General features: G+C 50.5%; 2 protein-coding genes across 15 annotated transcripts in view; both read left to right on the top strand.

Annotated features, from left to right (window-relative positions):
- Window positions 1–23,124, top strand: part of PIGZ (phosphatidylinositol glycan anchor biosynthesis class Z) — a 113,068-nt gene that overhangs the window by 6,137 nt on the left and 83,807 nt on the right. The window lies entirely within an intron of this gene.
- The window catches only part of DLG1 (discs large MAGUK scaffold protein 1), a 93,104-nt gene that overhangs the window by 32,274 nt on the left and 37,706 nt on the right, over window positions 1–23,124 (top strand). For 4 of the 14 annotated variants that reach the window (XM_083442024.1, XM_083442023.1, XM_083442022.1 and 1 more), the window contains one exon: window positions 21,836–21,889. In XM_083442024.1, the coding sequence (XP_083298150.1) occupies window positions 21,836–21,889 (54 nt within the window). Of the gene's footprint in view, window positions 1–6,630; window positions 6,889–15,150; window positions 15,464–20,362; window positions 20,453–21,835; window positions 21,890–23,124 lie in introns of those variants that run through there. The other 10 variants (XM_083442027.1, XM_083442026.1, XM_083442019.1 and 7 more) reach the window with 5 other exon arrangements.

The following is a 23,124-nucleotide window of genomic DNA, read 5'->3' as shown; positions in this document are numbered from 1 at the left end:
GCTAAGAAGAAACTCGGACATAAGCAGCTAGGACCTTACCTGGTTGAGGCACAGATCAATCCGGTGGCCTTCCGGTTGACACTTCCGGAAGGATCCAGAATGCACCCAGTATTCCATAGGTCGGTGCTCACGCCCTACAAAGCACCTCACCGATTTCAGGCGCAAGGCACGGCACCAGACCAGTATAGGGAGATCCCCCCAAGGAGGGAGTCGCCAAGTAGGGAACCCATCAACCAGGTCACAGAGATTTTGGACTCGAGATGGGGGGAAGAGGGAGTAGAATATTTTCTCGCAAGGGAAGGTACCCCGGCCAGCGCCAACAGTTGGGTGCCGGACTATGCCCTGGACGAGCCACTCCTCAAAGAGGAGTTTCATGCCTTGTTCCCACACAGGCCCATGCCAGCCGAGTATTTCGACGACTGGCTTTTCACACCCACGCTTTCTACCAGCACGTTCCAGGGATTCACCTCGGACGAAGAACCAGCATTAGAAACACGTTCACCGGAGGGCTCGCCCTCGGGGTTTGCCTCAGACCGCTCCTTTTGGTGGGACAATCGAGGTGAAGAGAGGTGGCTGAGGGGCCCTTGGCAGGCAACGGACCCAGAGGGGAACGAGGGGGAGAGGGACATGGACGTGATGGGGGAGGACGTGGGGTTTGAGCATGGCGGCACGGAGATGGAAGCAGAAGAGAACGAGGTCGGCGAAGACATGGAGGACGAGCCGGATTTCTCTAACTGGATGCACGCCACGGGGGACGAACTGTATCCACCATTCACCCCCACAACGACGGAGCACCCAGCACCCCCGCCGGAGGAAGGGGAGGGGGGAAGGGGGGGCTTCGAGGGGGGGATGGATGTCAGGGGTTCAGGAGAAGAGTCGCAGGAGAGGCAGGAAACGGAGAGCGAGGGGGAGGAGTCTGAAGGAAATGTCAGCGACGACAGTAGTCCGAGGTCTCTGAGTCTCTCCAGTGACTCGGAGGATTCACAGAAAGGGGCCCCCATGGTCAGGGCAAGGGGGACACCTCGGGAAGAAAGGGCCAGAGGGGACTCAGAGAGTAACAGCTGGAAATCCGGACCAGCTTCCCCCCCAGAGTGCAGTAGGGGGGAGGAGTCCAAGGCATCGGGATCAGGGAGCGCGCAGGCAGAGGGAGAACGTGAGGCAGGAGTGGCCACACCCTCGTCAGGGAGCGAGGAAACGGTCATCAGGAAAGTTAAACGCGCGCGCGCGCCAAGTTCAAATGTACAGGAGGGCGGCAAGGTGAGCAGCCCGGGTAGGGAGCCAGGTCCTAAAGCCCGCCGAAGAGAGGGGGAGGAGTCAGAGGGGTCAAGCTCTGCGTCAGAAGAGTCCAGGAGGGAAGAGACACCGGGGGGTAGTAAGACCCAGAGGAAGAGAGAGAGAAGGAAGAGGTGGAGTAAGATTAGGGTGTTAAGCTGGTGCACAGGGGGCGGAGATCCAGATAGAGCTTCGCCGGTCTAAAGCTCAGACGTAGAGCTGGGACGCTGAGACTTGTAAATGGACACTATTCTTCAATAAAGACTTTGATACTGTACTACCGGCTAGCGTTGGTCCTTGGTGAGCTGGGACCCGGAGCCAGCTCTGACAGCCACCATGTTCATTTCAATGTGGCATGCTCAGAAGATGAGCAGGAGGATCCTAAAGAGTGTCCGGGAGTCCAGGCACTTCAATCTTCATATTTTGGTAGGTGAACTAACATAGCCTAATGATGGTCCGGTTCTTAATTCAAGGGGAGATACTTCTGATACATAGAAAACATGTATCTTCTTTTGGCATTCTGCAATTTACAAATATTTAAACCACGCTTATTACAGGGGTGTTTGCAAGACCAGAGGTGGGGAGATCTCTGGAGTCAGATTCAGGAAGATTTGGGGCATCTTCCGATGGTCCTTTGCTTTTGTACAGTAATGTTTGTGCACTTCATTGCCTGGTGATGCAGCTGGATTCAGAGCCTGACTGATGCTGGGCTTCTCTGGTGGGGGTGCCAAATCTTCCAGAGCTCAATCTGTTTGCTCCTAGGACCAAGCCACATCTTCCCCCAGAGGTGCTGTTTTTTTGCTTTGAATGTGTGTGGGTTTTTTAAGAAAAAGAAAGAATGGTGCTTAATGTTCCACATCTCTGTCATTCAAGGATTGGAACATTTATTAGCCTTTGTATCCTCTCCCCTCTTGAAGTACATATACCTGATACCTCCACTCTTCATTTGAGTGTGGACCCAGGCAAGGGGATAGGTAGAAGCTTTTACTAGGGATTGGGGTCATCCGATAAAGCCAACTGGCAGGCAACTTGCTTGATCTGAGCACAACACAAAACTCGCAGGATATGCAATAGGATCTCCCGTCCCACCCTGTGAGTTCCCTGTTGTTGTGGTGCTTCCATCCAAGGGCTGCTTCCTTGTCTCCAACCCTCTTTCTCCCTCCCACATTCTCCTTGCTGTGATCCACTGGTCAGGAGAAAAAGAAAACTTCTAGACAAGATGTAGAAGACAACTCCAAAGAGATAAATCCAAAGTGAAAACCACAGCAGAAAAAAAAACAGCACTGCCAAAATGTCTGTTTTGAAAACTAGAAGCCCTGGGGAAATAAGGTCTTCACGTTGCACCGGAAAAGACCACCCTCAGGACTGCATCCCCTCTTTGGTCTCAAGTCTTTGTCCTTCTACCCGTGGTGCCCATTGCAGCTATGAATAAGGTGCCGGCCATTTAAGAGCCCTGTTAAGAGTGAGCCCTGCGTCATCCCAGTTTGCACGTGGCTTCAGTGGCTGGTGGGTCAAGCTGCTTGCCAGTCCCATTGAAGTGACTGGTTTAGCCTCCCTGGCTGAAGCCCAACAAAGAGCATCTTTGCTTAACACACATCCATTTCAGTAGCATTTGGAGAACATCAGTTATGTGGGGTGGGAAATTTTTGAATTTTTAGAAATGCACTGTTTCCTGAAATAAATTAGGAACATAAATAAATGAACATAATGCCAGCCGTCCAGCATGCTACAGTTAGCGTGTTGACCGTATTCAGTGCCTATATATTTTCTTTTAAATAAGGTAAGGTAAGGGTATGACATTGAATCATAGGGCTGGAAGGGACCCCAAGAGCCGTCTAGTCGAACCCCCAAAGCTGTCAAGTAAGTATTCCAATAAAAATAGTTTCCTACTAAAGCTTTGAATCTGTTTGCTCTGTCACTGTAACCTCACTGGCAAAAGCCAAACCTTCTTCTCCTGCAACTGCTGTATTGTGGCCTCCAAAGGCAGCCCCCCTGCTCCACCTGCAGGGACCCCCCCCCTTCACAGTGGAGAAGTGAGAGGCCCACAGCATCCTCTGGCCCCTCAGCCATCCCTCCTAGGATTGCTCTAAGTAGGCTAAGCCCCCCCACCCTCTGGTTTGGATTCCAGTAAAAAAAATCCCCACAGCTTTTATCTGTGATAGCTTCTGTTTCTGTTTTGACAGTGTTCATTAAAGTAATCTTAGCTTGGTTTCCTTTGGGATGTCCCCATGTGATACGTGAGAGAAATAACACGATACTTTTGCAACAAGGAACATGATATTATTGCTCATGTAGTAATGTTAATCATCTGTTAATTACATTGTCCCTATTACGGTATAGCTTTTGCATGTAAATAAATTCTGTAAAAAGAAAGCAAAATCCCCCACCTCTCAGATTGCAGCAAAAGTCATTTATTTACATTCCCTCTCAAGGCTCCTTGTAGGAGCCTCACATGTCATTGGCTTCTGTGAAGACTGGATGTAATTTTAAACTAAAATAAATTAAATCTTGCACATTAAGCCAGGCCCAAATTAGAGCAGAGGTTCTTATCTTTGATGCTGACTCAGCCGCAGGCCCGAGTAAGGAAGACACACACAGGCCCAGGGCCCCACCTTTCTCTCCTGACAGTCACTAAAGGAGAAACTTTAAGAGTTAAAATTAATTTTGATTGCATATTGTTGAGACGTTGGAGGATACTAAATCACTGTATGTTGCTGTTAGCCAGTAAGAGGTTTTAGAGGTTTGCTGCTGCTCTGAGTTGATAATTTTCCAGCTTCCTACTATTGAAGGTTTTTCCATGTTTGCTTGTCTGTTGAGTAACCTCTGAACTGAGCATGAGTCCTCGAAGGCTCCCACTCTCACATGTTCTGAAAACCAGTTCCAGGAACTGCAGGAGAAGAGAGGAGCTGCTTGGGGACTTCCCATAGTGGCGTCTGGTTGGCCAGGTGAGCAGCGAATGTTGGACCGAATGGGCCCGTGGCCTTATCCAGAAGACTCTTCTGGTGTCCCAAGGAGCTCTTTGCATTTTTATCCCATTAATGACTTAGGGGAGGTGATCAAACATCCATCTAGAACTTTTTCAAGTGCCTACAGAATACAGTACCATAATTCTAAATTATCTGAATAATTCCTTCCAGAAACCACTCAACTAGCATTGTTGAATATTCATGTATATACAGTGGAACTTTGGGTTGCGGACATAATCCATGACGGAGGCGCGTCCACAACCCGCAGAGTTCGCATCCTGAAGTGCCGCGTCTGCGTTGGTGCGATTTGGCGCTTCTGCACATGTGTGAAGCACGATTTAGCGCTTCTGTGCGAGCAGCAAAACACGGAAGTAACCCGTTCCGGTACTTCCAGGTTTCCTGCGGTCCGCAACCTGAAAACACATAACCTGAAGTGGCCGTAACATGAGGTATGACTGTATTATTATGCAGTCAGTCTGTGGGGCAACTTGCAGTATCAGATAGACAAAGAGCAGGGGGAGCACAATGAGCAACCTTATTCCCTAGCCAGACCTTTAGGCCACCTGGCCTGGTCCTGTCTCTGTACCAACTGGCAGCAGCTGTTGTGATGTCAGGCTGGAGTTGCCTACCTGGAGATTTTTGCACCTGCCGCGTGTGCTCCATCACTGAGCTGGGCCCCTTCTCTGGAGAGGGAAGCTTGCAACAGCATGGAAAGTGCTAGGACTCGGAGTGATGGGCAGCAGCCAAAGCAAAATGACTCTCTGGAGAACCTCTCTTGTTATTTGCGAGTCAGCAGCTCGAGGAGATACAGATTTTCCATTAGGTGGTTGTATTCATTAATTTATGTATGAAATTTATGTGCTGCTTAAGATAAACATAAATCTCTTAAGCAGTTAAAATATAATCAGGAGCAAAAGAAAAACAAGACATTTTCCTTTAGGAAGCTCAAGAAGAGAATAAAACTATTTACCATAGATAACTTAGTAGTACACTAAAAGAAAGCTTAAGAACCAGGAATCGGAGTCCAGGGAAGTTTGGGTAAACACAAACGTCTATAAGAGGCATTTAGCCTTGCTTGTCTCCATCTCTCAAGCCAAGGGTGCTGCTGCCACAGCAAGAGCCCTCTTCTGGGTCACAAAGTGACCAGCGTCCGGGGACCCTGCTTCCAAGTTGCTTAGGGCTTGGACCCTGAACTTGGCTCAGTAGCTGAGAGGCGGTTAGTGGAGAGCTTGGTGTGTGCAAAGCTGGGTACCACACTGAGCAGCTTAGAAGCTGTGTTTTGTATTAAGTACAGTTTGTGACCCCAGTCTTTCTAATCTTCTTCTGTGGCACCTTATTTTTGGATATTCACGGGGCTGTTTCATCACCTTAAAAGGAGAGGATGTGGCCCGATGGGGATGCAGGAGCACTTCTGCGTAGGGGCTTTTGCTTCAAGAGAATTATTTGGGCGTGGTGTTTTCCCCCAGTGACATGAATCTCCATCTCTGGTTCCAGTTTTCTTCCTCCCCTTTGTGTGAGATGCATCCTGTTTTACGGGTGTCTCAGTCTTGCCTTGTTAGCCTGCAGGCAGGGATTGTGAACACCTAACGATACACAATATAGCAGCTGCTTGTTGGTTTATTATGGGATGGAGGAAATAGTATGAGCAATTACTGTTGCTGCTAGTTTCTAATAGGTGAGAAATGGAACCTGCTTGGTGGGCTTGTCGAAACTGCCACTTGTGTAGTTTCAGAGATTTGTTCTGAGGCTTAAAAGGGGCTTCTGGTCTGTGTGTGTTTAAAGATGCTTCCATATTATTAATAACTGTTTGGCCATGAGGTGGGTGGGCAGTGCTGCTCCCCCTTTTCTGGAGCGGCTGCAAGCAGCCGCAAGGCACCTCTGGCTTTTTCGCACAGGCGCTGGTGGCGATTGGCTCCGGGTGTTCCTCCCACCCGCCCAGCGCTGTGCTTTGTCAGGCGTCCCCAGAGAGCATCTGTTGTCTGATGCCGGCAGCATCCCTCTCTACCTGCTAATGGGTCTCGCTCCCTGAGTTCCATTCCGCCTGCCTCACTGCTGACAAAAGGAGGAGGTTTTTGATCTTGGCAGACCACAGAAGCAGATAATAGCCTGGAAGGTGGCAGGATTGCCCCTTTGCCTTCCACCCATGGAAGTGCCCCCCGGGGGAGTAACAGGTGCGGCAAGAGTCTGGCCATGGGCGCGATGGATGGGAGCTGGCCTGGAGAGGAGCCTGAGTGAGTGAGGCTGGCTGCTGTCCTTCCCTGAGTGATGCAGCTGTAATCCTGCCTGCCGTTTGGCTGATCACTCACTGTGGCTCAGCAGCTGACGGGGACCCACGCCTGCCTGCCTGCCTGCCTGCCTGCCTGCCTGCCTGCCTGCCAGCCAGCCAGCCACCTGCTGGGCTGCAGAGATGAATTACATTTTTGGAAACAACACTCTGCTCTACTCGCGCACCAGTCGGGGCGGCAACACTGGATCCGGCCATAGCTCAGGAGGGCCCAAGCAGAAGCTGTGGGCAAAGAAGGGCTCTGGGGATGCCCTGCCTTCCGAGGAGGCCGAGACTTCGCGCTGGCAGCAGATTGCTGCCTTCTTCACTCGCAGGCATCGCTTCTTCTTCTTTGACTGCATCTCTGTGGCTGCCAGCTCCAGCCAGGTAAAGCGTCACTTGTTGAAATCGGGGGGGGGGGGGGAGAGGAGAGGGAGGGCAGCCATTGATAGAAGGGCTGGATCTGGCAATGGGATCTCCTTCCACAGCTGCCAGGATTAGGGCAGGGTTAGAAGAGGAAGGAATATTGCAGTCAGCCTCATAGGTGCCTGGATTTGGCTTTGAGCATATTAAAAACTTGCATGAATACCAGCTTGGTGGCTTAACATTTCTTCTGACCTGCCACATAAATAGGGATTTTGGCACAAATGTCTGACACGATTGAGGCTGCAAAATTAGACTTAGTCAAACAGCTGGATTCCAGGGAGAGGCTAGGAGGGCAACCTAGGGCACAAGTAGCAGGCTGCATGGCCTTGTTTGGTTGGGTGGGCAAGCGTTGTCCTGGAGTGAAGAGTCCTGACTCTGCTCTGGGTCGCCATGGCTGAGATGTCTGACCCCAACGGGGTCTTGGTAGGCCTGGTGAGATAAAGGAAGAGAACAGAGTTGGAAATGCCTCTTTACAGGAGCTAGCAGCCAAGACCGGGAGGCTTGTCTTTGCAGAGCCCCAGGAAACGACCAGGCCGGGAGGGCAATGAGCTCACTTTCCCACCCTGAGGGCAGGAAAGGAGAGCACTCTTCTTCCCAGAGCATCCCTGGGATTGTAACTTGCCCAACTTTGTTTGAAAAGTTTCCAAGGGGTGAATTTCCACAGCTTTGCAAGGCAGCCTTGGCTCCTGCTGGGCTGCTCTGAGAGCTATGAAAAAATGTTGGGCTGCTTCCTTCCTGTAACTCAAGCACGTTACTTTCATGTTCCTTCCTGGGTGGATATAGATAGGGCAAGTTTTCTCCTCCTTTTTGGCACCTTTCTCAATATCTGACACCCACATGCTCCCTTGTGGCCTTTTCTCAGTCTTTACTTAGGACTTGCCTTTTCGACTTGAGTTCTCCCACCTCCGTGGTTTATACCAGCCACAAGCCCACAAGACAGGCCTGCATTGCAGATATAGGCAGAGAGGGAAGGGGGCAGGTGGGTTGCAATGTCCTAGTGAGTTTGGGGCTGAGCCTGGGTGCTTCCTGGCTTCCAGCTCTCCCTCTTCTCTCTCTTTTCTCTGCAGCCCAGTGGAGGCCCAGTGTCCCCCAGGCCCCTAGTTGCCAGCTAAATCTTAGTGCTGCTGCAGCACCTCATGAGCTCTCTGGCCTCATCCTTCTTTGCACATGTTCAGGCCCTTGATGTCCATACCACTTTTTTGCTTGCATTCTGTTGCTCTTCGCTGCCCAAGCATCCCATTCTCTTGTTCCAGGAGCATCATCCCATTCTGATGCTCCTGCAAGAGCGTTGACTTAGACTTCCTGCCAGATTGTTCCAAAGATGCTGACAATCGTTGAACCAGCTGAATTTCTCTTCTCCATCTGATTCCGCTTTAGTTTGCTTTAGTTTGATCTTGGCATATGTATTCAGTAAGTTTGGTATCTTTTGGTGCTTTCATCTACTCTGGCAAGACAAGTATAGCCGCTCCTGAGTTCGGATCCCTCGACCACAGTTGTCCGTGCAGTTGTCCTCAAGCTTGGATTACTGCAGTCGGCTCTACGTGGGGCTGGCCTTTAGGTTGGTCCAGACGGCAGCTGGTGCCTGTCTGCCCACGTTTCTGTTCTCGCAGTGGCCAGCCCGATGCTCCTATGGGGAACCTGCAAGCAGGACATCAGTACTCTCCCCACTGTTGTTCCCCAACAGCTATTATTCCGAGACCTCATATTTGGAAGCTGTTGAGCTTAATCCTTCACCAATTTGGCTAAACCCTTTCAAAGCCGTCCATTCAAGATGGTGGCCATCGCTGCAACCCCTGGGAGTAAATTCTATAGTTGTAAGTCTGTGCTGTGTGAAGAAATACTTGCCCATCCTTAATTCTCCAATATTTAGCTTTGTTGGATACCTCTGGGTTCTTCTAGTATTATGTAAGAGGAAGACAAAGTTGTCTTTATTTCTACCACACCCGGCATGATTTCATGGACTTCTATCATGCCACACCTAAACTAGTTTTTAAAAATAGTTTGGTGTTGTTTTTTTCCAAAACCAAAAAGCCCCTCACAGCCTTTTCTCATAGGGGAATTGCTCCAACCTCTTTAGCACACCTTTAACTCCCTTGTTCTCAAATGGTCCAGTTGCTTCCCCTGATTCATTGAAATATTTTTTATTGTGGATTCTAATGGTCTTGGCTATCTGCTGCTTGAATTCTTTTTTTGTACCCCTTACTGTCTGCTTGTCTTCCTTTTGCCAAAGTTTGTGTTCCTTTTTGTTCCCCTCATGTGAGCAGCCCTTCTGGTTTTTAAAGGGAGCCTCCTGGCCTCCTCACAGCTTCCCTGACTGCTTGCTGACCACACAGGTATCCTGCTGACCTTGGTGACACTTTTCCTCATCTATAGTATACATAACCATCATGACTGTTTTTTACATTGATTTGTCACTTGCTACAAAATCGGCTCAAAACAACGTCTAATTATAAAGGCATTCCTAATATAAAATGTAAGACACACACACACATGTATATGTATACAGGAACATTAATTAGCCAAAATCTTGCAAGAATGTAAAAAGAACAGATGCTTCTTAAACACCTATGAAGACTTGGATATGGCCATACTTGCTATCTGATGCTTGGGTGACAGGAGCACGTTGTCTGGCACCTGGGGGAGCATTGCAGAGTTGGGGAACCACCAGTGTCAAGGCCTCTCTTCTTGTGGCCGCCCTGTGGACCTCCCTCAGATGGTCCTGGCTGAGTTCCTACGATGGTGGCTTTGAATAACCCCCAGGCATTGTGGAGAGATTTGACCCTCTTTTCACCTTCCTTTTTACCAGTCCCCTCATTTGAGTCCTCCTTGCTTGCGTGTTTGTTGTAACCTGCCCTGGCATCCCAAGGCACAGGGTGGGATATTAGTTTTAAAATTAATTAGGAAACACCATTTTCACTCCTACCCCTGAGGGAGGCTTTGTCCTGGACTGAAGGCTCCTTCGCTCCTGTCTGCCCCCCCCCCCCCCGGGACTTGTCTGTTCAACTTTTTAGTACCAATGGATTGCATAAATGGAGTCACCTTTTTATTTTAAAAAATCCATTTATTTTACATTGTTAGCAAGTACATCTCCCACAGCATACACCCACACCCACAAACCCATAGAAATGGAATTTATTTATTTTTTGTTATTTATTTATTTTTATTAAAGATTTTCTTGGTTTACAAAAGTATGTGCAATGTCCCTCTCTTCTTTTTTTTCAAGTAACATTTCTTACAGTTCAGTTTCATTTGTTGAGACATTAGGAAGAAAAGGGGGAAAGAGGTGGATGGGGGGAAAGGTGAGTGGGGGTGGGGTCGGGTGGCTAATTTTTGTTATTTATTGTATTTGTTTGGCTCCCAGCAATAAAATATATAATAATGTAATTCATCAAAAGTTTATCAGCTAAAACAATAGTACTTGTTAATTGCGTTCCTCCAGAATAATTAAGTATGACCAGGTGCACCCCCAAAGCCTCAGAACCAATGCCAGGGAAGATAAAGCTGCCCCTCTCCTGTGGAAGAGGTCTTGGGCTTGGCATTTGGTCCTCTTCTGGGGGGGGGGGAGGTCCACAGGGTGGGGGTGGCTAAGTGCTCAGACAAAGGCCTGAGGCTCCCAGGGAGGCTTGTGTGGGGAGAGGTGATGCAGGAGATTTCCAAGAGTTGTAGGTTGAAACCAGCCTGTGGGGCTGGGCTTGCAAATGAATTGGCAGCCGGGTCTGAATTAGTAAAACAAGGTGGTTAGTGTATGAAACATGGAAAGAACAGGCCTGTCTGGATGCTTCAGTGCAGGGGGCAGCAAGAACTCGCATTGCCCCCAGCCGCTCGGCCAGTGTTCAGGGATCACGGGAATCCCTGTACTCTGGGCACTGGTGGCTGCTGCTGCTGAGGAGTGCTGCCAGGTGCTGCTCTGGAGTCACCCTGCTGGCGCCAGTAGCGCCCGTCTCACAGGTGCCCAAACACCGAGGGACAAAAACGCCCCCCCCCCCAGCAGCTTGATGCCGTTATTTGTGGCAGGGATCCTGCAGCATCCATTGTGGGCAGTTGCAGCCCAGTAGCTGCGGTTGCCACTGCAGAGTATGAAAGCCTTTAAGCACTCCAGTGGCTTTCAGGAGAAGGTTTTTGGCAATGACCCACCATGGAATGGCTGAGCCAGGGATGAATGGGGAGGATTAGCTGGGTGGGGCAGGGTTAGCTGGGGTGGATGGTTAGGAGTCAGCAGGTGTCTTGCTGTCCCACAGGCAGAGATGCAAAATTTCGGTGAATAACAAACATACATGCTATTGCAAAAGGCTTGGGAAACTCTTTATCTATGCACGTGGAGCAGTTAAATCTCAATTTGGTCTGGCATTTTTCTCCAAGGTGTTGCTTGAGCTTAAATGCTTCTAAATTGCAATCAGGAAGGCTTGCTGTGTGTTTAATTTCAACTCGCCAACCCTCAACATCCCTAGAAGGGGTGGCTGGAGGAGGAGAGGGATTGAGATTCTTCCTGTGTGCATCACATTTTCTTAGTAAGCAGAGCTCTATTTAGAACGCTGAAAGCCACTTGGATTTTCCATACTGTATTGTGAATAATTTGGTATCACCTGCAAATTTGGTCACCTCTCAGCTCACCCATAACTCCATATTGTTTGTGAAAACTTTGAAAAGCGCCCGTTCTTATCTGTCTCCATTGTGAGAGCTACTCTGCTATCATATCACATTAGGTGCCGAGTTCTGGCAGCTGTGTAGCCCAAACAAGATGACGGAGAAACCAGAGGGGGTGTATCAGACTGTGCAGCATCCCCCCTCCCCGCAAACAAAGGTTTGCAAAAGTAGGGGGGGGGGGAGCACAAACTGAGGGCTGGTGTCAACCTGTGTCATCACATCCTACTGACGATTGAACATGCTCCGTGTCTTAGAAATCCCGACGGTCTGTTGGCTTGTGGGGGGTGGGAATAGAAAACTGGCAGGTGGGTGAAAAGCAAGACTGGCTGCCTGCACACCAAACAAGAGCATTTTCTTTGGCAACACCTTGTTGTAGATCTCATGCTCTGTTTTGTATTCTTTAACCATTTACCCATTCAAATGAGGGCTTACCTGCTAATTCCAGGACTGTGAAGGTTGCTCAAGAACCTTCGTCAGGGAATTGGTGGAAACCTTTTGAAAGTACAAGAATTTGCTGTCTACCAGTTCATCTGTCTACTAACTTGCTTGTTGGCATTCTAAAATGACAGTCTGAAATGTTAGTAAGGATTTCCTTTTGCAGAAGCCACATTGATCCAGCTTCAGCAGGACTCAAGAGTTGTATCTCACAAGTTTCCACCCTTCGGTCTGGAACAAATATTAAGCTAACTAGAGCTGGGAAATATTAGGTTTTAACATCGCAGTGTGTCACCAGCCAGACATCGCGGTTTGCCAATATATCATGATGTTGAAAAAAGCTGCATTGGCCCCATCCTTTGCGGTGGTGGGGGAAACTGCCACAGCTCTCACTGTGGAGCCGAGGCTCTTTCATCCCAGAGCCTTGCAGGGCCCAAGCCCCCTGCTCAGCTGGGGGGGGGGGGAGGCTTGCGCCCAACAGCTGAGTGAGCCAGACCACTCCCCAAGATGGAGGGAGCCCTGATAGGCTCCCTTGGCAAGGCTAATTCGCCTTCGTCGGTGAGGGGAAGGGGGGGGGAAGAGGCCACTTGCTCCCCCCCCCCAGCTGAGTGAGTCTGGATCCTCCTGCTGCTCTTGTGCAAGCAGGAAAATTATTGGGGCTTCCTCAGTTGGGAGCAGGAGCAGATTTACGCCCCCCCCCGATGACTCCTGTGAACTGGTGGCGGGTCTGGGTCTCCGTCAAACTGCTTGGCTGAGGCAAGGGCAGCTACACTCCTGCACTGGTTGGGGGCGGGGGGACTGACCACGATGGCGGCTTCACTCAGTGGTATATCGCTAGTAAAACCACCGTGGCTCCTGAGTCCCTCTGCCTCCAGCCCGGCCCGGCTGCAGCTTGTTTCTCCCTAGGCATGCTGAGTGCTGGGGGGGGGGGCCCTGAGGAGCGGCAGAGGTTTCCCCCGTGATATAGCGCTGAGTGAAACCCCCATTTGTGGTGAGCCCCTCATACCAGTCCTGGGCGATATATCAATATATCGCCAGGCCTGAAGCTGACCTGCCTGTAATTTCTTCAGTCTCAAGTCTTACTTTGGCTACTTTCCAGTTCTCTAGAATGTAGGCTGATTTTAGGGACAAGTTATGTAATTTCCTTAGAAGACCAGCATTCCCATTTACATTCTTTAACTCGCAGGTGGATGCTGTGGGGACCTGGTGACTGGTTAACTTTTAATGTCAATAAGCCCTTGTTGGCATGTGGCTCAATTTTTGGGGTCAATCTCTCTCTCCCCCCTCTCTCTCTCTCACACACAGAGATTAAATTCCGCTTCTCTCCTTCCCAAGTATTCTGTTTGCTCCCTTGTGTAATGCTCCATCATCTCCCCGGCTGGTCTCTTGCTTCTGGTGTATTTAAAGACATGGCTGTTGTTTTTATTATGCATCTCTCAGATTTTTTCTGCCTTCCCACTCGCTGCTGGGAAGTAGAGCAGTGCTTCTTGCCAGTGGTGTCTGTTTGGCAGGGATTGTGTGAGCTGTCAGTAGATTTGAAGAGCCCAGATTGTGCCTCAATTTGCCGGCCGTTTCCCAGGGCCAGGAGTGGGGCTGCAGCTTTGTCCCTCTCTCTGAGGTCAGGTGCTTTCCCCAAGCCGGTGCTTCTTGCAGATGGTTGTGTGAAAAGAAAGCCCGGTGGGCAAGCGCCTGCCTGTGTGTGGAAAGGCTCCATGCCGCTGGGACACCTGCACAGTCGAGTGCCTCAGCCATGTGGAGCCCCTACTCACGAGCAGGCAAACGGGGCTCCTTTCTCACACAGCTGTGTGCAGCATGTGGTTCTTGGTGGTGTGTATGTGGAGGCAGCTCTGCAGTGCCAGGTGAGGCCGAAAGGACAGCCCTCTGCTCCTCACACTTAGGCCCTGGAGTCTGGAGAGGGTCGCATCCTGCCCTCTTGTGTGCAGTTGTGTGCGGAAATGGCTTGGGGATTCTCCAGTGATGGATTCGTTGTCATGCAGACACACAACCAAATGCAGAAGCACCAGCAGATGTTTCCCTTCACATTTTTACAGTATATCACAGATGTCATCCTGAGCCACCAAATTGCCCCTCTTCCTTTCTCCAGACTTCCTCTTCTTCTTTTTCTTCTTCTTCTTCTTCCCCTGTGATGTTGGATGAATAAAAATAATATAGGTTGCCAGTTCATGTTTTTAGGTGAGATGGTGCATCATATTTTACTTCCAGTTTTAAAAGAAGCAATAGGAGATGCTTCCTTGGTTACCTAGCAACTGTGTGATATCCCACCTAGGTCCCCACCTCCAGTAATTCCTTTTAGCTCCTGCTGACGTGAAACCAGCGGGAATCAGACCCTCCTGCGCTCACGTTCCTCTTGTCTCTTAAGTTAAGGTTTCATCAAGGGGGAAAGTGCCTTATCTGGGGCCAGTTGATGACCTTCTGTGGGCCTTCCTCTCCTCCCTAATAAGAGGCAGAGTGAAATCATGTCCTGCTCTGTCTTTCCTCCATTGTAAGGCGCATGTTATGTCCTGTGGCAGATCAGGCTGTGAGCAGCTTGGCCCATGCAGGGGATACTGGGGACAGGTCTCTTGTCCTGGGGCCATGTGATGAATCCAGAGGCAGCTAATCGTGTGCTCCTTGCTGTGTTCTGCCCAGGTGTTTGATGCACCTGAGCTTTGCCAGCTTTTTATTCATTTATCTCAAGGATTTATGTGTCCCCTTTTAGGGCATAGCCCTTACAAGATCATATACAGTCGTACCTTGGATCCCAAACGCCTTGCAACTCAAAACATTTCGACTCCCAAACGCAGCAAACCCGGAAGTGAGTGTTCTGGTTTGCAAATGTTCTTTGGATCCTGAACATTCGTCGCAGCTTCCAATTGGGTGCAGGAAGCTTCTGTAGCCAATTGGAAGCCGCGCCTTGGTTGTCAAACGTTTTCGGAAGTTGAACAGACTGTACCATGATGAGGAAAGTTCCATTAAGATCCACCAGAATGATCAGACCAAAAGAATTCTGTGTCCTAAGAATGCCAGGAGGAAACAGCGACCTAAAAACTTTGGGGAAGGAGAATCTTCAGGTCAGGAGCCACCTTGGATTGAGCTGTTCCGCAGACGTTGGTGTCCAGTTTTCTTTCTCCTGTTCCCTCACAGTGGTGGCTCTGGCTTGCCTCAGAGGAGGTCTTGGAAGTCACACATGACCCTTGCTTCCCAGGAAGGGGCTGAAGAAATGGTCTCCTCCCCAGTGAGTCCAAGAGCTGGTAAACCCAGGGAAAGAGGCCCCAGAGTGTCTCAACAGAGGTGGGCCCCTGCGCCTCTCCGCTGCATCCACTGCCCCCTGAATTCTGAGCTGTCGAGTGAGGTGGATGCAGACCCTCTTGTTAATCCACAGAGCCCATCTCTAAGGACTAGTTCCCACCCGGCAGCCCCTTGCACCTCCAAGACAGAAGCACAGCAGCCTTTGGAGGTAGGGATCAAAGTTGTGGCCTTCTTGTACTCTACCACTCTTTGTCTTCAGCAGCTGCAATCCACAAGAATAGCTTGGGGGCAGGATGGTTTGGGAGGTCTCTGGAGCAGCTGGAGCCCACCACACCACACCCTCCCTCATTCGGTAGCTCCTCCAGCAGGGACGCTTCCTCCTCCGCCCTCTCTGAGGGGGGCTTTTCCTTTGGAGAGAGGCAGTGTGTTTCCAGCAGTGCTGAGGGGTGGGGTGGTTGCAGCTTTTGGGTATCTTGGTTGCCTCCTTTGCAGGGCCTGGAGGCAGCATTCCATCTGAGCGCAGAAGGGCTGGCCTGGCCTTGGGAAGCAGACCTGGCCCTCCCCAGCACACCTGCAGCCATGCGATGCGCTGATGAGCATTTGCCCTCATGCTCAGTCGTGGCGCAGGGTCTCAGGCTTCCTTGCCGTGTTGGAGTTTGCAGCATAAAGGCACTGTGGACGTGCCAGGTGACCTTTGGCGCAGCTTCTCTTCCCTCTGCAGAGCATTGATTCTGTTTGCCTGGCAAAGGGGCCGACAGCGTGTTGCCCAATGGGACGCCTTCTGTCTCTGGAGAGGGCGTGCAAAGCCAGGCTTCTGCTGGACTGGCCAGGAGAGCATTTTGCTCGGCTGTCCGGAGGAAATGTGCCACTGCCTCTCCGCTTCTGCCTGTGCTCCCTTTTAGCTGGCCGAGCAGCTTAGCTGGGCACCCGGATGGCCGCCTGTTCCCCCCCACGCAAGTGCTGCTGTGGGGCTCCTGACGGCTGTGAAGTGGGGCCTCTGAGGCATGCTGGCTCTGCCGCCAAGGCCTGGGCAGACGCACCTCCGGGGCTCCAGCCCCAGGATGCAGCCGGGCAGCTGCCTTGTGTTTCAGCCACGTTGCCTGTGGCATCCAAGCACAGGGGCAGGTTCACCAACCTGCGCGACAGTGTGAAAAAGAGCCCCACCAAGAGCACCGCCAAGGTGAGGGCTGCCAGCGGGTGGGGCTCCGACAGCTCGTGGTCCAATTGCTCCTCGGAGAAGGTAAGCCCCCCCCCCCGGCTCTGCCCCAGCTCCTTCTCCCTCCATGCAGGACTCAGCCGCAAGGCGTCAGCTGGAAGGGGGCTGGCGTGCTCCTGAAGCGCTTTCCTGCTCCCTTGAGTTGCCACGATGTCAGGCCAAGGAAGGTGGTTGTGAGTGAGTGTGCAGGAAACCTCAGGTTGGTTTTCTGAGGATTTGGTTTTCTGTGAATGGAACTGTAAAATTGTGCAACCCCCAGAGCCCACCCTTTGCAGGGGGCTTCAGCAGCAGGAGTGGTTTTTTAAACACTTTAAAAGGTATTTGGATGAGTGGGGGGCACTGAGGGGGGTGCCTGATTCTTTGGTGGCTGAGTGTTTGTGGGTAGGAAACAAGGGGCAGCACATGATGAGCAGGGCTCTCCAGTGACCATATTGATTTTGTCCAATTCCAATAACCTATTTATAAAGCAGGTCACATGCTGTGTGCTTGTAGAGGATTCAGCTGAACCAGGGCTTGGCAGCCTTTTCTCTCACGCTTATCTGCTAACCAGGAGAGGGAACAGAGTGGGTGCTGGCCAGGATCCTGCCCCTCTTTCTCTGACCCCCTCTCCCCTCCCTTTTGGCCCAGGTCACTCTGCCTCACTAGGGGGCCATTGGCATTTGGTTGAGGGCTCCGTAAAATTAGGCCAAATAATTTGCCTGTGGCCCCAATTTAGAGGCCGGCATGCTTGTCCTTTGCTTCTAAAGGGTGGCCGGGCTTGAGAGGTCTTTAGGGCACTTGCTTGCATCTTTAGTAGTATTAATTTACATGTGCTGAACATTTACAATAATGCCCAAGGGAGCTGTTTCTGCTTCACACCCTGGCCAGGCTTGTGCCCTGGGGAGTCACTTTGGCAGCGGTTTGACTCCCGGAGGAAAACTCCGTTGTCTCTCGAGGCAGATGGATGCCAGCAACAGCCATTTATTTATTAACTTTTTTATACTGCTCTTCATCTGAAGATCATAGGTCAGTTCACAACATAAGCTTACAAAAGAAGAACACAAAGAACATAGGGAAAAACAAAAGTAAACTAATAATCTCCGTCCCACAAACACATTTCCAAGGCCGTTTGAGTGTGTAATCAGCAAAAGGCCTGGTTATAGAGGAACATTTTCTCCTGGCACCCAAAGGTGTATAATGAAGGCTCCAGGTGAGTCTCCCTGGAGGGATAGGATAGATGGACTCTGCCGTCAACGTTCTGTGATGGCTGTCAGTCCTGCTCCTTTCTCCTTTAGTCTTAATAAACTCCCTGAAATTGATGTTGGGGTTGGGTGCATTTCTGCAGGACTCAAAAGGAGAGTGTGAGAGGGCTTGGGCAGTGGAAAGCTGGGTAAGTTGTGTGGTCTCTCTGCTTTCCTTCTAAAGGTTTGCCTTGTATTCCCAGAAAGAGCCTCCCCTGCCTGTGGCTAGAGGGGACCTCAGGGGGTGGCAGCCCTCTTGAGAGGCCTACCTGGACTGGCTGTTGTGGGAGGAAGGCACCCAAAGGTCTCCCCTCCTTCTGTTACAGTACTTGCTGCTCACTCTTCCTTGCTCTGTGGAAGTGCCTAATAGGACCAGTGAAGTAAAAATGGCAGGTGCATTATTCTTTTGAGTGATTGTGGATTCAGCCTTGTGTGTGCTGGATGCCTCTGGGTAGGTGGAGATGTCTTAATAGCATTGTGGTCCACCCCCCACCCACCCCCCGATTCCCCCCTGGCAGGGGGACGCAAGGGGAGGAAGGGGCACTCAGCCGCAGTTCTGCTCTGGCTCCCAGCAAGCCCAGGGCGCCCCCAACGTCTGAGGGTTTGACTTTGCGGATGCAAAAATATGACCTCCTGCTCCGCTTTTGTCAGCCCGCTTGGTATCTGTTGTCTTCCCGGTTTAGAGTGTGCAGCGTGAGCAGCTTATGGGCTCTGGTGATTAGGGGTGTGGGGAGCAGGAAGAAGAGATACTCGAATGCTTCTTCAAGTGCTGCTTTGTTGCTGCTGATAGATGTGTGTGTGCAGCCAGGCTTTGCAGACTGCTGGCTGTGCAAAAATTACTTTTTAGTGGCCAGTGATCCTGTCAAGGGGTGGAATTAAGGATGTGAAGACTCAGGGGTGAGGGAGCATCCTGATAACTCGCCCTCCCATTTTTTGGAGGGGGTCATATATTATATATTTATTCAAGTGTTTATATACCGCCCTATTGCAAATCCTCAGGGCAGTGCATAGCATAACACCATAAAAACATTTAAAAGCAGTGTGAAGCATTCATTAGAATGACAGGCTACTTGAGGGACATTTTAAACTAGGCCTAGACCCGTTGGCACCAGAAGGTTTCCAGGAAAGTCAGAATTTAGAGTGGTGGGTGCTGTGCTCTTCTGAGCAAGCAGGATAGTGATGTCTGCCTGGCCCACCTTTGCCCTGTGAGGCTTTTCCAGGCAAGCACACCGTAAGAGCCCACTTGCCTCCTGCTGCTCCTGAAGGCAGGACTCGAACCAGTGGCAGAGTCCCACTAAGCAGGTGAAGAGCTTTCTGGCAGTGAGAGCTGTTCAGCGGCAGAATGGACAGCCTCTCCAGGGGGTGGCCTTTCCTTCCGTGGAAGTTTTGAAGCAGCAGCTGGATGGCCACCTGCCAGGGATCCTGCAGCGGCAATTGCTAACATTGTAATGGCAATTTCCCTTTTCAAAACCAGAGAAATTCAGTGATAAAAAAGATGTCAGTTTATATAGCCTCTGTACAGCCATGGGCACTGGAGTTTGATTGTCTTTTTATATCAGTTAACATATGAACTAGGTTATAAGATATTATCTGATAGGAAAACCATTGTTTGTATCTGTATTTTTTTCTTTTTCTTTTAACAAAAACCCCCCCAAAAGTAAAAAAAATATTGGGGTTGGACAGGGATTGGGAACCTGTGTCTCTCCCCTGGTTGCTGGACTCCAGCTCCCCCCCCCAGTGCCAAGGGTGCTGGGGGCTGTGCGGAGGGGGAGGGGGAGAGGCCTGCTGGTTTAAGGCCACAGTTAGGTCTACCTCATGTTGGCCTCAGCTCTACAAATCCAGCTGATTGGAAGCCAAGAAGACTATAACAGATGTGCCACAAGCTGTGCTTGCTTATGCCTTGCAGTGCCAAATCCAGGAGAGCCTGGGACTGGCAAAAATGCTCCATGTTGTCCTGGGTCTCTGAGACACAGCTGCAGCCCCGACTCCTGGGGTCCTTTGCAGCAGTGCCTCTCTGAGGGAGACCTCCCTCTGCCAGGGTCTAGCGCAGTCTGCATACTGGCCTGGGCCCACTCCCAGCACACAGGAAAAGGTGGGGCGTCTTTGCTGCTTCCACCCCGGCACTCTAGCCTCCTCCTATGGATTGGGGTCTGAAAGCCCAAGGAAAGTAACTGACAAGCCGTTGTGACTTTCAACACTGCACAGCATCTTCATTGGTAAAGGGGCACAAATGGCACAGCATCAGCCTTCGCTTCCAGTTTCCTGAATTTGTGGAGCTTGATCCAAGTTAGAATTGTAGAGTTGGGAGAGACCCCAGGGGACGGCTAGTCCAGCCCCTTTTATGGGGAAGCCTTGACCCTCAGAATCACTTGATAAGCCGTTGTGTTGTGCCTTGATGGCGAGAAGAAAAGGGGAATGTGTGTGTATGTTTGTGTTTTCCAAAAGATGCTGGGGTTGCAAGTTGATCTTCAGAGCAGCCCTTGATGGACTTTTGCCTACAACGGCCCCAAATGTGAGCCACGTGTGCTGGGGTCTTAGGCGTTTTTTCAGCATTTGGGGAATGTCTGCTCTGCGGCCAGTTCCATCCGCGAGAGCCCGGGGGGGGGGGAGTGCCTCTTCCACCCGCAACCTTTAGATTCAACTCCTGACTTCTCTCCATTCATGCTTTTAGATACCAGAAGCTGTTCCTCTTTCTCTTCCCGTTGTCTCTGTCCTGCCAGTCCCTGCTGAGACCACACTCATCCCATCTTCCATCTCACAGGTTTTTATTCCTCACCCCGCCCCTGGCATGCCAGGGCCTGTCTTGCTATGGTTGTCTCTGTGATTGCATGCCAGCTTGGTCCTAGGGGTCCTTGGAACTCAGCATAGCTTTTTCTTCCCCGTTGGGGCATGCTGCAGAATGGAGTGGTTGCATTGCCTCCTTGGGTTGACGGCATGTGCATCTCAGGGGCAGGGGAAAGCTTCTCCTGCAGAAGGCCCCAGGCCAGGCAGGAGCTGAGCACCGCCTGACCATGCGGAGAGCCGCTGCCCAGGAGCCTGGCTCAACTGCTGTGGCCCCTGCCATGAAGACGCAGCCCTGTTGACCTCTCAGGACTCCTGCTGCACAGCGGTGCTGGGGGACCTGCTCAGAGGCCAGGCTCTTCTAGGGAGATGCCCGCTGACTTCATGGTCCGACTGAGAGGAGGGGAAGTGGGCCTTGGCACTCACGGCGCGCCTTGCTGTAAAAGGCAGATGGGTAGGCTGGCTAATCCAGGCTAATTCTTTTCTCAGCTGAGTCATTCTCCACATACATAAAAGATGCCTCCTTATATTTGGCTCAGCAAAGCACTCTCTAAGTTGTTGGTCTGGAGCAGTTGCATCAGAACTGCTTCCTGTTCTGGAATGTGAAGGTGAGCAGCTTGTAGGCTTGACCCTTTGGTGCTAGACCCTTTGACACTGGCCGACCTAGAAATCATAAAATAAAATAGTAGAATTTATTATATAGATTTCTGCTCTGCGCTTCAAACAGATCTGTACATACTAAAGGCAGCAATATATAACAGAGCAGTGACTATAGCAGAGGGAAAGCAGATTGCAAGCCTGGAAAAATAACTGTTAATGTTTATTGTATGGCATCACCAGTGTCCTGGTGCTTTATAGTGAATAAGATGACAGGTCCCTGTCCCAAGGAGCTTACAGTCTAACATTAGTAGTTTTTGAGAAGAGTCAAAGAAGAAGTCATGTCCAAATGAAGAGAACTAAAAGGTGGGTTGGGGAGTGCAGGCAGGCAGTAAGGGATGCCCAGCTTTTGCTCTAGCACATAACATTTGTCTTCTCACAAGAGCAGAGAAATATATGGGTTGGGGAGGTTTTTGGGATTGTCTCAGCAAAGCATGCCTGTTGCACTCTGGCTTCAAAATGGGCTGCAGTTTATTAACCGCTTTGGTAGGGATCCGTTTTGCTCTTTCAGCTGCAACTGGCCTCTTCCTCCCTCTGGGTGTTCCCTGGTATTTGCTTTCAGGAGCAAGCAGCTTGACCCTGTTGCACTGCAGAGTGGGCAACCCTTAAAGGGAGCGGCAGTCATCTGCCCAGAAAGAAACAAGGCTCTGTGGCTTCCCTTTGGGCATTCCTTCTAATGCACGGCCGTTATATTTTTAATCCTAAGGCAAATCCTCCTCCAGTGGTGGTGAACACCGAAACTTCGGAGACCCCAACCTACGTAAGTGTCTATTGATATTTCATTGCCTTGTATGTCTTTCCAATGAAGCTCAGTGAAAACATGTGCTCTGTGCTGTGCTAATTTCTTTTATTAAAAAAAGTGGTGAATCCACATTTAGGCAGTTATGCTTTAGCTTCCCATATCACCGGGGGGGGGGGGGGGGCTATCTATCTTTCTATCTGCAGGGAAATTAGAAAGCTCTCTCTGGGGGGAAAGAGAGAAAATCTCTTGCCATGTTAGAAGTTGGGGGTGAACCAGTTACACTTGATAGGTTTGAGGCATCTGCAGAGCTAGCACTGGGCATTGGTTGCCCCACGATGGGGTGGCATCTGCCATCAGCTCCTAGCTCAGCTGAGATAGATGTCCAGACCGGGGTGTAAAGGGAAGAGGGCACTGCCACGGAGTTTTGTGGGTGGCAGCATACAAAGTGTCTTGCTGGTTCAAGCCAAAGTTTACACTAGATTAGAATTGGGGAGCTTTTGAGAGGTTGCTGAACTTACAACTACCATTGGCTTAGCAAGCATAGCCCATTGCCAGGCATGATGGGAGTTGTAGTTTAGCAACACCGGGAGAGGCCAATTCCCCACACCTGCCCTAGACCAACATTCTGTTGGCAACAGTAGCTGGACAGATGTCTTTGGAAACTCACAAGCAAGACATGCTGGCTAATAACTATTTAAAAATAAAATAAAATAAAATGCTTACCACAGGAAAAAATGTCTCAAAGTGACTTAAAGAATTAATTTTTTTTTTTTAATAAAGTGCCCATCCTGCAATAACATAGCACAGCTCCCATTCCTCTCATCTAAAAGATGAGCCCGGGGCAAAGAAGCACATCTTCACTGTGCCTAAAGGCGCATCTGTCCAGGGAAAGCATCCCACACTTGGCCACCACTGAGAAAGCCTGATCCCATGCTGCCATCCACCGCTCAAAGGAGGCACACAAAGAAGGGCCTCAGGTGATGAATGTGGGGCCTCTTGATGCCTGTGTGAATGAGAAGCAGAGTTACGTGCCGTCTGCACGTTGATAATGGCACATTCCAAATCCCTGGATGACCCCACTCTCTTCCATTCTTATGCTCATCTTGAGACAGTGGAGGAGAACTGTTCCTCACAAGTCCCAGGGTGGCTTCTCACATGATGGAGGTGTTCTCTGTTTTGGCACAGGGCCCATTTCCAACCCTCCTTTGCCGGCAGGGCCAGAGCCCAGTGCAATGCAGTGGTCTTTGCAGCTG

This window comes from Podarcis tiliguerta, assembly GCF_965153285.1.
Source record: "Podarcis tiliguerta genome assembly, chromosome: 5".
Taxonomy (NCBI): Eukaryota; Metazoa; Chordata; class Lepidosauria; order Squamata; family Lacertidae; genus Podarcis; species Podarcis tiliguerta.
This window is presented reverse-complemented; position numbering and strand designations above follow the sequence as displayed.